The sequence below is a fragment of the Maniola jurtina genome, chromosome 12 (assembly GCF_905333055.1).
Source record: "Maniola jurtina chromosome 12, ilManJurt1.1, whole genome shotgun sequence".
Lineage (NCBI taxonomy): Eukaryota > Metazoa > Arthropoda > Insecta > Lepidoptera > Nymphalidae > Maniola > Maniola jurtina.
In genome coordinates this window covers 14637558-14653418 of record NC_060040.1, presented here as the reverse complement: position 1 = coordinate 14653418, position 15861 = coordinate 14637558, and the positions used below count along the sequence as shown (strand labels likewise).

At 37.5% G+C, this 15861-nt stretch overlaps 2 protein-coding genes across 9 annotated transcripts in view; one reads left to right on the top strand and one right to left on the bottom strand.

Annotated features, from left to right (window-relative positions):
* The window catches only part of LOC123870315 (syntaxin-binding protein 5), a 249102-nt gene extending 240613 nt beyond the window's left edge, over window positions 1-8489 (bottom strand). For 4 of the 7 annotated variants that reach the window (XM_045913558.1, XM_045913559.1, XM_045913560.1 and 1 more), the window contains exon 1: window positions 8057-8487. In XM_045913558.1, the coding sequence (XP_045769514.1) occupies window positions 8057-8179 (123 nt within the window). In that variant the 5' untranslated portion in view covers window positions 8180-8487. Of the gene's footprint in view, window positions 1-8056 lie in introns of all 7 variants that reach the window. The other 3 variants (XM_045913557.1, XM_045913555.1, XR_006797053.1) reach the window with 2 other exon arrangements.
* Window positions 8490-8739: 250 nt separating this feature from the next.
* On the top strand, window positions 8740-15702 carry LOC123870318 (oxygen-dependent coproporphyrinogen-III oxidase). Of its 2 annotated transcripts, XM_045913566.1 has the most exons (9): window positions 8740-8882; window positions 11315-11549; window positions 11956-12021; window positions 12097-12254; window positions 12671-12801; window positions 13573-13699; window positions 13967-14130; window positions 14445-14614; window positions 14783-15702. In XM_045913566.1, the coding sequence occupies exons 1-9, from the start codon at window positions 8800-8802 to the stop codon at window positions 14897-14899; spliced, it is 1251 nt and encodes a 416-aa protein (XP_045769522.1). In that variant the 5' UTR covers window positions 8740-8799; the 3' UTR covers window positions 14900-15702. The 2 variants fall into 2 exon arrangements, with proteins under 2 accessions (XP_045769522.1, XP_045769523.1); XM_045913567.1 differs by lacking the exon at window positions 11956-12021.
* Window positions 15703-15861: the final 159 nt, after the last annotated feature.

Sequence of the window (15861 nt, the reverse complement as noted above, 5' to 3'; positions counted from 1 at the left end):
TAAGTAACGTTTGCCTTAAAGCCAATAGTTTTGCAATTTTGTAGTTTCTTACGTAGTTTATTTACGCACAAAGTTGCCTCAAATAGAGATATTATTTCAAAGGTCATAACTTTCAAAAAATTTTAATATAATTATACTACATATATTCATTGTTTGAGGGCATAGATAATGGGCAGATAAATTGATATCTGGATTTGTTTTAGATCTAGATTCTAGAACAACAAATAAAAGAATATTAGGCGTAGTACCTATATTGAGAAGAACCACTTAAGAAGTGTATGTAACCTGAAATAAACCCGAGCAGCTTCATATTGTATTGAAAGTTGTTAAACCAGGTTAAATCTTAAGACCTACTGACATATTTCTATAAATATTTCGTGGGTTTCTTCGAATGGTACAATCGATATTTCATTATGTGTTGTAGGTAGGTATAACTTGCTCAAAGCCCGTTATTAACTTGATATATCATTAAAATATAATTTTGTACAGAAATTCATATTGTTTGTAGATTACGATTACAAAAAAATTGTTACACGAAAATGTCGCGTTAGTAATTTCAATGAAAGGGAGAACTCCATTCGTTTCGGTTTCCAGATTGCAAAAAAGCGAGAACCGAATCCCTACCAGACCAGACTTCATTACAGAGAACCTTCTTGAGAAACCTCAGTCTCTAGACCTGGTGATTTGAGCTTTAAATAAATATACTTAAATAAATTTTTTACAATTACTTAGCTAACTTTGAACCGTCAAAATTGCATCAACCACTGGTTCAGAATGCCTTTCCTACCGAGAAGAACCAACAAGAAACTTGGCGGTTGCTCTTTTTTGTACGTATTAGTCATACCTTTTGTAACATACTCGTAAATCACCTATTATGGAGTAAGCCGAGAACAACGACATTGTGAATGAGATAAACAATATTAATTTTGAACCGTCTAGAACCCAAAGTACATAGTAAAGTCTACTCTGTGGTGTGTTTCCTACCAATTACAATCCGGGTATCTTTAAAACAAGAGTGAATAGGCACCTTCTAGGTAAACGCATCCCATCTTAGACCGCATCATCACTTTCCATCAGGTGTGATTGTGGTCAAGCGCTTACCTATAGTGAATTAAAAAAAAAAAAAAGTTCCTGAGAAACTCCTAAGTCATAAACATAATCTCTTTCAAGTCAGCTCTTTTACCCTCATACTTCACGCCCGCCGCCGCTATATGAAGTCATAAACGAGACAGGGTCAACCGTAGATCCATATTTTATGCAAAAGGACATTCCAACTTGACTTCTAATGAAAGTAGAAATCTTGCCCGAGTAGATGCGTAACATTTTCTTTTTAACCCCCGACCCAAAAAGAGGGGTGTTATAAGTTTGACGTGTGTATCTGTGTATCTGTGTGTCTGTGTATCTGTGTACCTGTGTATCTGTCTGTGGCATCGTAGCGCCTAAACGAATGAACAGATTTTAATTTAGTTTTTTTTGTTTGAAAGGTGGCTTGATCGAGAGTGTTCTTAGCTATAATCTAAAAAAATCGGTTCAGCCGTTTAAGAGTTATCAGCTCTTTTCTAGTTTTCTTGTAGAAAAGAAGGTTAGATAACCGTTAGGTTCATAATATTATGTCAATAGACAAATGTCAAGCTGTCAAGATGGACGTTGCCTAAATACATAATTATTTATTTGAAAATGATGTTTTGGAAAACTCAAATACTTTGGATCGTCGGGGGTGTTATAAATTTTTAATTTACACTTGTATTTTTATTGATGTGTAAACTTCTTTAGGCGCATTGTAGTCCAGTAATTTGGTAGTTTTGCCTGGAAAGTTTTCCGGGATTTTTTTTTCTTAATGAAGATTTCGACATGCTCTTTTCGAATTTTCATTTTTCCATCTCGTATCCTTGCCGCTCGCGCCACCATCTTGGAAAAATGCCGCCCAAAACAGTTTTTTGACGATAACTTCTTTCAGACTCATTTTACGATGAAAATGGTGATGTAATAAATAAATGTAGAAACAATTTCGTACAATTTGTGTAGTCTCTTTTTAGCGTGCGAGCGCCGCAAAGTCCAGAGAAAATGGACACTTCAGAATTCTGCTCGAGATAAGAATAAATATACTGTATTGCAGTTTCGATCTCGTTTGCATATGGACCTCTTTTTAGGGTTCCGTGCCCCAAGGATGCCAAGGGCCCTTATTACTAAGCCTCCGCTGCTACTGTCCATCTGTCTGTCAGCGGGCTGTATCTCGTGAACCGTAATAGGTAGCGAGTTGAATTTTGAGCACCAAATGACTGTACAATTGAGCGATTTTGGAATGGGTGAAAACTTCTTAATTTATATCACTGATAATAGACACAGCAATATGGGCTCAAAAAGTTATTTGAAGTTTATGGTGTGTCGTCATCAATCCACATAAGGGCATAAGAACTACCTACTGATTGCTAACTAAATGTCTAACACTGAATGATCGAGTCCAATTGACATTTATTTTTAATTAAACTATTATAACTAATAAAAATTATTGAAGGTTTTCTACGAAAAATTATATTAATATCACTCATTGAAGCAGCAATGTAGAACTAACCAAATCATGTGACCTAGGTGGCTATCATTCAGTAGACACTGAGTTAGCGAATCCCCGCAGGGATGTGTAAATTCCGTATAAGAAACCTTTGTCCAGTAATGAACGTTCATCGACTGAGATGAAGACTGAATAGAGACTAGATAACTAGATCACCATAACAATATCCAACAATATGCAAATATCGCTTATCCCGTAACCCTTGATTAACTTCCACCGTGTTCCAACACGCACAAAGCCATAGCGAAGCCATGACAGAGCATAATATCAAAGCAATATAGGGTGAGGAATTGAGGATGCTATAAAGAGTTTATGGAGTGATGTCACCAAACCAGACATCGGCACAAGGTCTCGACACTCGCACTTATTGTGTCGGGACACGTATTGATCTCGGTTAATGGTCTATTAAGTTCTATATTAATTTTATAACTTGCATCCTTTGAGCCTTTAACTCTAGAATGTAAGAAATTCTTGAGACTTCGAAATTATTGAAGCCGCCGGGTTTCTTGCTGGTTCTTCCCTCTAGGAAGGTATTTTGAATGACAAATGCATTTGAAGATTCAAAAGTGCCTCTAGCTACTACTACCCTACCTACTAAACTAAAATTAATCTAAAACAATAAAAATAGATGAACTTGATTATAAAACTTCATCGATTCTACCGTAGCAAAGCCTAGTAGTTAGTACCTAAGACGCTACAACATTTTCTTTGGTTGTCTAACCTAATTCTGTTAACAGGGTAGGTAACTACCTATATTGTATTTATGTCTTTTTTATATTGTTTTTCTTTATCTTGCCACACGAGGTATCTCAAGTATGTTAACTTTGATACCCACCTCTTTTCATCATCATCTTCTCCAGTTACTGCATTTAAGGTACCGTAACACACTGTTGTACTTGAAAATCTTATACCATACCTGCTGTACTCCAGCAATCCAAGCTCACTTCAGAAGCTTAGCAGACTGCCTAGGTTATCGCAGACTTCCTAACGTGAGGTCATGATATATTTTATTTCATCAGCATAAATAGTTTTGCTTATCTTGCCTCTTAAGGTTATCGTACGTACGTTAGCTTTGTTTGAAACCTGCCATTCTTCTTCTTCAGATTGAAGAATATCTACATTTAGGGTGTTGCTAACAGACTAGGTTGTCGAGGATTTCCTCAAGAGAGGACATAGCATGGAGTTCAAAATACTATCGGAAAGTTTAATCTAAAGATATTCATGTGTTTACTTTCCCTCGATACTAATGTCTTAGGCCGTCGACCGGGTTGTATGCCAACTAGCATATCAAGGCAGACATGTAGTGCTATACCGATGAAACTATAAAAACTTGTTGCGCCAACAAATTATACGAAAAAAGAAATGTTAAAACATCAGCCTTTGGTTCTGTTTAAAGCAAAACCAGTAACAAGTTATCTAACTTGTCAACACAGAATTCGTATAAACATCAGTATTTTCCTACAAGCCGTAACAATTTTAACAACGTTGATTTGGAAATTGAAATGTTTGCGGAAAATGAAATTCTATGTTACACTGGGAATGTTCAAAAGCGATAAGGTTTGGCGAATTGTATTATTTAACTAATATACCTAATGTTATAGTTTCATTTAGTTTCATTACGCTTATCACTCGTGCAGTTATAATTATTGTAAATTGTATATAATGACGCAACACCCACACATTTAATGATATTGTTAGGTAGTTTGGGATAGATGATATTATTATTATTGATTTAATAACTTTTAGAAGCAGCACTGATAAAAATAAATTATTAAGTAATTAATAATACAAATTATTAACAGAAATGCTAAGAATTTGCTGCAGTGGAATGCATTTTCTTTTTTGAAGAAAAGACGTGATTGTTAAATATTGAAAGTAGAAAATATTGAATTAAAAAATAGTTGAATTGGCTTTTAAAGTAATTGATATAAAATATAAATAAATAAAAAATTGAAAAAGGGAGGTTACTTGACATTTAACTCGCACGTGATCTGAATTCCGAAAGAGCAAGATCGTAAATTCCCTAGAATCAGAAAATGCACTACCTATAATATAAGTAACGAAAAAATGAAGATATTACGATCGAAAATAAACTAAATGCAATACGCAATAGAACTACCCAATTAAATCTTAAATCGTTTACAATTATGTTGATGAATGTGATAAATAATGCAATACGTAGTCTTCATATGACAATGCATACAAAAACTTGTTAATTACGAGTTAATTGTAAAGTCATTAGTTACAGTCGATTGTACTTATAAAATGGAGTATCTGTGCAAAATACTTTATGCTCCCAGTTAGTAGGTATTATTTGCAAGTTGCAAGGGAGTGGAATAGGGAATACATATCTTGATTCAAATTCAAATTCAAAATATTTTTATTCAATTAGACTTTTACAAGTTCTTTTGAATCGTCAAAAGCATCTACCACTGGTTCGGAATGCCTTTCCTACCGAGAAGAACCAGCAAGAAACTCGGCGGTTGCTCTTTTCAAAGATTTGATATACAATATTATGCCATGTATAAAAGCAATTGAATTCCTGCGCATTGCTGGAGCGAATTGCAGGTCAAATCCACGCTTTTTTATCATTTACATAATCTACGATTCCGTAATGGATATCGTTGTAATTTGATGGCTAAACTAATGTTTAAGTCAGAAAGGCTGGTTAAAAATCTGCGCCAGAGGTTCAACAAAAGCACCCGGACAAACTCAGGTAAAGGTAGTGGCAGATATTATAAGAGAGACCTTTAAACAAACACTTTTCCCTTATTGATATCACCAACAGTTCTCTGTGCAGACTGCAGGGTCTAGAAACAACCTGCACGCCCTATTTGGCTTCTGGAGCGAGCTTGGATGGCTGGAGTGACGACTTCAGCGGGGAGGGCCACTACACGCACAACAGACGGAAACTTTAGTGCGGAAACCTGCCCAGAACAAAGAAAGAAAAGCATTCGGGCAATGTTCAGAGCTGAAGTATCTAAAATTCAGGTTATTTCGTTAAACTTTTACGGAGAAATCTTCTTACTGCTTCTCTCTTGAATCCGTTTAGATGTTGTAATAGTAACATTTTTTCGTGTTGTGTGCCTATATTGGTAGGTATATAAATTAGTTGTTTTCACATTAGGTACCTACTCACGGAGATCTAATTAAGAGAGTAAAATATTGAAAGGCGCTGCTGAAAGCTTTTTCTATAAAGATCAAACGATTTGAATCGTATCTTGCGAATAAAATCTCTCGATCTTCAAACGCAACGCGAAAAACATTTCGCCCTTATCTAAAAAACGGACGATTTATATATAGGACGGATATTTCAAGTTCAGCCACCAAAAGAAAATGAATTAACTTTATAATTGAAAAGACTCCCTTATTTAGAACTGTTTATAGAATCAGACAAGAGTAAAATACTTTCAAAGTTTTTTTAGCTCGGGTAATGGTTGCAAAATTTACCGACGCGGAGTGTTTCAGTTTGAATATGAAAATTTTCGATAAATAATTGGATGTCGTTACAGTTAGACCAATTATTGATGTTGCTGTTAAAAGTTCTATGTGAATTGAATAAAATTCCACGCGACTGACGGAGTTTTAGATTTTTTAATATAAAAAATGTACCTATACATAATTCTGTTAAATTTCTTCATGTTTTGTCGTATTTGGGCTATATTCAGCGCATTATTGGCAGCGTTTTTAATTAACAATGGAATATTTTCCAGAACATTCCTTCCCTGGTTTATTTCACAATACACAGAACAACCAACCTTTTTCTTAATTTGATCTAATTACCCAATCACTTATCCTTGGCCTACGTCGTCCACATTATCTTATTATGGAAGTTCCATTAGGTATATCCAAACATAATTTTCCCTTCTCCTTTTTCGTATCATTTCAATGAAGCCTTGTTTCTCGTTCATTAGTATCTGTTTATTTATTAGTCTGTTTTCACTCAAGCTGCGTATGGTATGCTACAGAGTTATGGTTTTCTAACACAGACTAGGTTACAGACTGGTTTCCATCTGTTATCCAATAGGATCAACTTGGATTTAAATTATTGAGCCTTGGTGAGAGCCTCATCGAGGTAAACATCACTGGTGCAAAATCAGCAAAGTGCTCAAGGCCATTAGCAAGTTGAAGTAGCAGTGGGCAGGCCATGCCTATTACAGAACCAAGAACCGAAGCTGTTGGGGCAGACAACAGGAGCAGTCGAGGCTTGTTGGAGTGGATAATTTTTAGTTCTTTATTTATTCAGAATACCGGTAAACGCATTATGGGACGACCTCCAGTCCTCTGTACCGGCGACCTTCAAAAGCTGGCGGGAAGTGGGTGAATTGTGAAGGAGGAGGAGTGTGGTGTGGTGTTCTGCAAAAGGCCTATTTCCAGCAGTGGACGCGGACAGGTTATGTATGGAGATAAAAATGCAAATTCAAATAACGTTACTTGGGTGTCACGTTTTTTTAACAAGAAACCAAGAAACCTTCAGAGATTGTGTAGGTACCTAGTTAGCTATAAAAATTAAAAATAAGTGTAGATCGATGAAAACATTAAGGAACACGAAAACGAATGAAAAAATTATTAAAGTGAACAATATTCGTGGAACAATAGAAGCTGAAGGCAATGGAACAATAAATAAAACTGTTTTGTGAAGGCGTTTGAAAAACTTTGTTTTGTTGTTTCCGAGTTTTCTCTGGGGAGCTTTTTTCCAGTCTGTACGCGGTACTTACTTTGACCTAGTTTCAAAGATCTTACAATTAGGTTTGTGATATAATTGGACAAGGACGACGCAGGTAATCCTGGTCCCGCACTTGTACAGAAACCAAAAATATCTATCCAAGTCTGATGCCAACAATTTTAGGAAAATCTCAGATCAGTAATTGGTGTTTCAGAAGCCTTTATGCATTTTGTAATAAGTTGTGATTCATCAAACAAAAAGTCTAGGTATTATTGAGTGCAGGGCAGATATCTAATCTGTTATCAGCTCAATATCAACGCAATTCTGTGCCACCTACAAGGCCTCGGCTGTATCAACAGCAACAGAGCGGTGGACACAACCAGTTTTACTCGAAGGCCGAAGATATTGGTATTTAGGTAAGTAGGTAAGTAGGTAGGTTAAAATTACCGATGGGCAAGCTAAGCAGATTATGTTTACTGCGCTAACAGATGACACGGCCAAGGACGGCTTACGTCAGCGCGCGGAACTGTGCAAACTTATCGCTCTTAGCTAGTAAAATGAAACCTCCCACTCGGTAAGCAACTGAATAGTTATCGCGGTATTGGCACTTCTCGACTGCGAGCGTTGCGAATCTGCGAAATGAGCAAGGCGATCGTAAACGGAGCGATTGTTTTGATAGCATCGATAGGCATGTCGTGTCAACGGACCGTAGTTTACAAAACAGTGCACGCAATCGGAATGCTGGCACAGGCTCGAGAGGCGCCGTTTCGTAAATACGCCCCCACTCCCTCGTCTGCTGCGGAGTAGCACTGCAGACTCACCTTTTTGATCTGGAAGTGGTCGGGCCGCAGCGTCTCCTGGATCTCCTGCTCGGTCCCGCGCGGCGCGGCCTGCACCGAGCTGCGGAACCCGTCCAGCACGCCCTTGAAAGTGAACTTCTTCATCGCGAACGCGTCTCCGCGGGTCCTTTGTCCGAAGGCCGCGGCTACATCACAGCCGTCCGCCGCGGACAGCGAGCCGGTTTTGGCAGCGGGAGGGTCGGTGGCTCCCGCGCCGCTCGCCCGTTCTGCGCAGGGCCGCCCGGGCCGTCGCCGACGCCGGCCAGCCACGCGGACAATCGACGGAAACTAGGCGAGGCACCGCCTCCGCGCCTCGCAATGTACGGCAATGCGGTCTGCCGGCGGATCGATACGGGAGCGGCACGCGCGCGCAGCCCCGAGCTCCTACACTCCGTCACAGTCGCACGGATCGCCGCGGACTGGCGGCTGGCGCTCGGCGCTGGCGGAAAGAGGCCGATCGATCCCGCCGCACGTGCTACGGAGAGAGATGAACACACATTGCGCATACATACATGCTCGTCAGCAGGCGGCGCGCCTTGCGGACGAATACAGCTGATAACGCTTCCGGCCGCCGACACCAGGCGGCGCGCAAAACAAAACAAACATGTTATCACAAGTGTCACTTGTCACTGTCTTGTCAGTTGTCAAACCTCGTCAACAGCGGGCGGCCGGAGCGAAACTTGGAAGCAAATTATTATTATTTTTAAAATTAAATCTACCCAAAAATGTCTTACAAAGTGGCCATAAGGAGTTTCAAGACCTTAAGTTATGTTGGAAGTTACAAGAAGATAAGAGATCGTCCAATAACGTGAGTTTTTCTGAGTTTAATTTACCTTTTTTTATTTGTTCCAAATCGATTGGAAATACGAAAATACGTGACTCGGCTCATGTAAACATCTCTGAAACTGTCCATGCTTTTGAGAGAAGTTAAATGAAAACTGATCAAGTGCGTGTCAGAGAACGTATAGATAGGGTTTCGTATCCAAACCTATGTTAGTTCAGGGGTATGAGTTTAATAAAACTGCAATACTCCTTCCAAGTTAGCCGGCTTCCATCTTAGACTGCATCATCATTTATTATCATCAGGTGAGATCGCAGTCAAGGGTTAGCTTTTATCAGAATAAAAAAAAGAAAAAATTGCTAAAAACTGGCGCTCATTATTTCTTAAACAATAGGTACCTAGTTCTTTTTTAAACTCTATGAAACTTAATAATGGGTAAAATAAATCTAAAAACCTAGTGTAACATGCTTCTATACCTATGCTAAATTGCAACTTTATAGCTCATACAGTTTATTTTTTAAATGCCTGTAACCTGTGAAATGCGAAACGTTAGATAGACTGGGCGAAACTATAAGGGTTCCTTGTTTTATATACGCATCCCTAAGATATAAAAATGGTGTCATAGGATATAGTACTTCACATAACAAAGGCTTACACTAATAGTCAAAGATATTAAGCTACATATTAATCTCTTAACTAATAGTCAATGATTAACCTCAAAACAATGAAAAACAAGCTAATGAGACTCACCACAGAATTCTAAATAAGTATAGAAATGGGTTCATTCTTCAATTCATTTTTGCATCCACCCATTTTCAGCATCTCACTGTACAGAAATAATTTGAAAGCACAGCACAACCACTATCTCTATCTTCACGCAAGCACTATCTCTTTTTGTTCTGTGTGTAATGTGTTGGTCAATAAAGATTTTATTTACTAGATGATGCCTCAGATTTCATCTGCGTGGATTTAGGTTTTTAAAATCCTGTAAGAGCTAAGAACCTGTAAGAAGTTTGTGTTAAGTCAAGGTATAAGTTTTTCCAGACAAATCAATCCAGTCATTGTGGAGGAATAACAAGGAAGGAAGTCCTAACAAATATCCAGACATCCAAACTTTCACATTTTTTTATTACAAGACAGGCTTGTGCTTGAGAACAATCATGCCTTGAAGAAAACAAGAAGTCAAAGTTGGAGCACACTTGCCTAGAAGATGTCTTTTCATTCTTGCCTTGAAAGCATTCCAAACCTTAGCGGTTTATATATTAGTAATTGTTAAGATTTTATTTAGCATCCAAAGAAATAATAATTTAATTTGTATCAAATGTAATTGAGTAAACATAATGGATTATCACTTCTATATCTATTTGAAATTCTGAGGACTTAACCCATGTTTCCACTTGATGGATTATGTATCATAATAATCTAAGATAAATCCGACAATTTAGGCAGTTTTGAGATCCACATTCTATAATATTCTATTTTATAATTTATATTGTATAACTTTGTGAACAAGTTGAATATTTTTACATAAAGATTATTTTATACCTACTAATTCAAAGTAAAAAAATTAAATTGATTAGGTAAATGAGGTCATAAAAGTTTATCAGTGACCAGTAATATTAGCTAAACTACTTATATTCACTACACACAGCACCTAATTCACTACGCCTAGTACATATTATTATTTTACTAGTTGATTGATGCCTGTGACTTAATACTCCTGGATTTAGGTTTTTAAAAATATTGTTAAAAGTCTTTTATATTGTTGAAAATCTATTTTTAGGATGCAAGCTGCCATTGTGCTAATTTTCATCAAAATAAATAAAAAGGATAGGCCTTTAAAAATTCCATTGGAACTCTTTAATTTTCCAGAATAGAAGTATCTTATGTCCATCTTCGGGATGCAAGCTATCTCTGTACCTTTAGTTAAAATCACTTCAATAGATGGGCGCCAGGCGGTGCAAACGTAATAGATACATCATGATTCATCGCATATATAATACTTCTATGGATAATATGGATTTTATTACTGGTACTGTTGGCCTCAGAATTCAAATAGCAATTCTGCGAAACTTTTGCATTTGAGCCTCAATAGCTCAACCGGTAAAGGAGTGGACTGAAAACAAAAGGTCGACGGTTCAAACCCCGCCCGTTGCACTATTGTCGTACCTACTCCTAGCACAAGCTTGACGCTTAATTGGAGAGGAAAGGGGAATATTAGTCAGTTAACATGGCTAATATTCTTAAAAAAAAAAAAAAAAAAACTGTCGACTTATGACCTTTTTCTATAGACATGCCACACACACCTAACGCATAACCGTTCTACGCGAATATTATGATCGCTAAGATGCTAAACGACTTACGGCCTTTGACTGTACATACACTGGTTACTCTACCTTATGCCAAATTGTGGTGGAAAATTGTGTACCAATATTATAGTCTAATGCATTTATTTATAGTTTCTACTGTGCTGCCATAATAGGAGCAGGATATGTCACATACAATCAATACAGACAAAATAAAACCAAAGTTGAGGCAAAAGAAATAATGCAGCTCAAGAACTACATGGCTGAACCAATCACTCCGATCAGCCAGTTGGAGAAGAACCAGGATGATATGAAGACACAGATGGAAATGCTCATCATGAGGATACAGGCGGAGTTCTGTAGGGCTTTGGAAAAAGAGGAGGATGAGGTTTGTTATTATTGTCAAGATTGCTGTGTGTATTCTAGTATTTATAACTATAATTTTGGTAGAATTTTATTCAGCATACCATGCAACCCTAGTTAATGTTGCCATTGATAAAATAAATAGGTACTTTAGTTAAATTCAATAAATTGATGTTGCAGTTTGGTATGAAAATGCAAATGGAGTCGTTTTTTTTGTTTTCCCTCTGAAATAGCGATTTCCTATTTTAGGTTGGTTTTATATTTGGCCTTTTATAACTTTCTTTTTTTGGTGCTGACTGCAGCTGCAAATATTTATAATAGTGGAAATGATTTTTGCTTCCATAACAATTTCGTCAAAATCGGTTCAATATCATTACAAAATATCTTTCACTGAGGTAATACATAGATGTGTATGGAAAGTTTCTTTGTAGGCATGGGAAGATGAAAAAACAGCTGATGAGTATGATTTCGACAACGATATATTTTTACCATCGCCGGTATGAACGAACCTTTTATCATTAAAATTCGTATTTGTTACCGATTCTGGTAATTATTACTTTAGAATGTTACAGGAGTCAAAGTTCAAAGTGGACCGATGGATTCGTAAGGAAGGTGGTGGGGGAATCACTTGTGTATTACAAGATGGTAGAGTGTTTGAAAAGGCTGGCGTCAATATATCGGTCGTTTCGGGGAAGCTGCCGCCTGCTGCCGTTCAACAGATGAAGAGCAGGTAAAACAATCAATGATTTTATTGGAAGACTGAAGATGATTTTTTTGTAAGCTGGTGGACTGATCTCTGCTAACACAAGCACACTGGACCTGTGATTGCTGATCTGTTTTTAAGCCATATGATTTTCGCCATTTTGGTGCCAAAAGAAGCACGGAGCGTTATGCGAGCGTACTCGGAATTAAATGTTAGTGATAAGAAATCTGTTATTGTCAACATGGTGTCAATGCAGAGACCATTTGACACTATGTTGACAATGTTGAGCTGCAATGGAGCAGCGGATTGGGGTGATATTTCTGGGAAAAAAGAGGATTTTCAAAATCTAAATATACCATACGAATCCTGTACGTGGGATGTGTATGTGGGAGTGCCCAGCGTCAATGTAGCGTTAAATATTGATGGGTTTGAATTATTTGTAGAGGTAAAAACTTCGAGAGCAAAGAGCTGCCATTCTTCGCGGCCGGCGTCAGCGCAGTCATCCATCCGCGCAACCCCATGGTGCCCACCATACACTTCAACTACAGATACTTCGAGGTCAAGGATAAGAATGGTGAGCATAATCATGTTTTCCTGACTGGATTTCGGCCGTGGTAGCTAATCTCAATAGATACTAGCTAGTTGGGTTGTCTCTGTTGGTTTGCTCGCTATTTTTTATTTAAAAACCCCCTACTTGATCAGAGAGAGGTGAGGTGCAAGACTGAATTCCGTGACCGAAAACTCGACTATTTCGTCCCGACACAAACTCGAACCTAAGACCTAAGCCGTGATCTTATAATCCGCATCTGTGGAAACTAGCCACTAAACCGAGGAGGTGGGTTTATTAATTACCCGCGATTTTGTCTTGATGGAACCAACCCAAAATTTTATCTAGAAACTCCCAGCTTGAAATTATCCATCTACTTAGGTGGGGGATCTTTGCGCTGCGTTCTTCGTTACGTTAATTTTAACATCGTTACTTATTTAATATGCCCCTGACAGCGAAACTATGTCATCCAAAAAATAGTTGGCACTGATTGAATTACAAAGGCTTGAGAATCGAAACAGTTGGTGCAGACCTTACAGAAGCCTTTACGGCTTGTACAGTCGGCCTCCGGATTTGAGTAGCAATTCCGCGAAACCAATGCATTAAAAACCTGTCGCACTTATGACCTTTTTCTATAAACACGCCCACACACACCTAATGCATGTGCATAACCGTGCCACTTGAATATGATCATTAAGGTGCTAAACGACTTACGGCCTTTGACTGTACAACAGTGGACGCATATATAACAGCTGATGATATAGAGCGGCGAAGTTAATTTTTTTTTGTTTGTAACAGAGGTTCATTGGTGGTTTGGAGGCGGTACGGATCTGACGCCATACTATCTAAACGAAGAAGACGCGATACATTTCCACATGACGCTCAAACACGCCTGCGACGCACATGACACCAGCTACTATGCAAAGTGAGTCCCAGTTACAGAAACTTAATTCTTGTGCTAGGCGTAGGTACGACAATAGTACAAAATCTGTAGGATAGTTAACTGTACCAATATTATGTTTAGACTCATTTAAGTAAGGCACAGTAAGGATAAAAAATGATGACTAAGATTTCCCGCTAGTCAGCAAAAAGAATACTATTAGGTGCTTTATTAAAAAGTAAAAACATTTATCGTCATAAACAGCTTGATTAATGTTGAAGATTTAATTAATTAATCATTTGTTTTCGATAGGTTTAAGAAGTGGTGTGATGATTACTTCCACATCACTCACCGCGGAGAGCGGCGAGGTGTGGGCGGAATATTCTTCGACGATGTTGACTACCCTGACCAACAGAGAGCATTTGAGTTTGTCACTTCGTGTGCTGAAGCTGTCATACCCAGCTATTTACCAATAGGTGAGCGTGAACTATTTTCTACCAATTTGGGTTAAAGTTTTCACCGTGGCAACATAAAGTCCCTGTTTGGCTGTTTGCAATTTGTATTGCCAGATTTAAAACATGTTTTCCTAATTACTTTAGTAGTATTCGTCAATACTTTGTAAAAAAATATCGTTTTAAATCTTTTATTTTACTGAAGTCTAAAGTTTGTTTATAAATTGTATTTAATGTAATAGGTTCAAATACGTGTGAAATCGAAATGTCGGCAATTGGTATTCATATTTTACAGTGTACCTACTTTGAAATAAATCCTTTGACTTTGGTATTTCCAGTTCAAAAGCACAAAGACGACGCCTACGGTTATCATGAAAGGCAATGGCAACTGCTCCGTAGAGGACGATATGTGGAGTTTAATCTGATATACGATAGAGGCACTAAATTTGGCCTGAACACACCAGAAGCTAGATACGAATCTATACTTATGTCGCTTCCCTTAAATGCTGTAAGTATTCATCTTAGTTTCAAATTATGATAATTATAACAGATGAATTGATACTATATAATATTTTGTTTTATTTCAATAGCTAAATGTGTTTATCAAATTATTATCATAAATGATATTAAAATACGAACAAATTATCCACAATTTCATGTTCTCGTATCGTTACAGAAATGGGAGTATATGCACGAGCCCAAACCAAACACGCCTGAAGAAAAATTAATGCAAGTCCTAAAGGAACCAAGAGATTGGCTGTACATTTCTAAGGCAAAAAGCTCCAAAACATAGGATACGAGTAGAAAGTAAAGAATAGTTGTTTATAAATGCGTATGACGTTTGTTGAATATTTTTAAATCTTTAAAGAGCTCTCTTCTGTGTATGAACAATTACTGTGTTACAGTTAAAACTCTTATCTAGTGAAAACTACTAAAAAAATTACTTCAAAAACAGTTAATAGTACTTTTGACTGTAGAGGGTGGTCAAAAGTAATTTTGTCTATTTCAGTTAAAACCGTTGGCTGAAATAAATCACAGTCGAGTTTATAAGATTAAGTCCATTGTGGCCCAGAACAAAATCTGAGCACGCTGAATTCTCGCAGTCTGGTTACCCCTAGTGTTCTTGTAAAGCGCGAAACCAGAAGCTTGCAAAAGAGTTTCTGAATAAAGCGAGCCTATCATTTCTAATAAAGCGAAGGAGATGGTGAGCGAAGCTAGCCGGTGACTTCCGTAGCGAAATGAAGGTCGAGTAGGTTGAAGCTGAATGAAGGAGAGATTTCTAGCGTAGCTCATGTAAAAACACGAGGGGTAGCACACAGGACTGCGAGACAGGAGGACAGGAGCCGAGTAATTTATCTTCAAATTAATTTTTAACTGATATTTTTCAGTCAAAACTACTTTGACAGTTTTTACAGTTAAGAGTTCAGACTGTAACAACCACCTACATTAAGATTTAAGCCTAATAAAAAAATGACAACATATCCAGAAGTACTCATGAGCTCTCTGACATGGTTGCGGGATAAAATTTTAAGAAAAAATTAAATTGTATATATTTACTTAACTATTTTTATAAATCAAATTAAATTATTTACTGTTTCACCATTGTTTTATTTAAATAACATTGCTTTACTATAATTCGGAGATTAGGTAGGTATTTGTGGCAAGCGCAGCGTTGTGAGCGTTGGCAGAACCCGACAGATAGGCGATATTAAACTGAGCTGTTAGATCCAGGCTATCTACTAGAGTAAATAATAT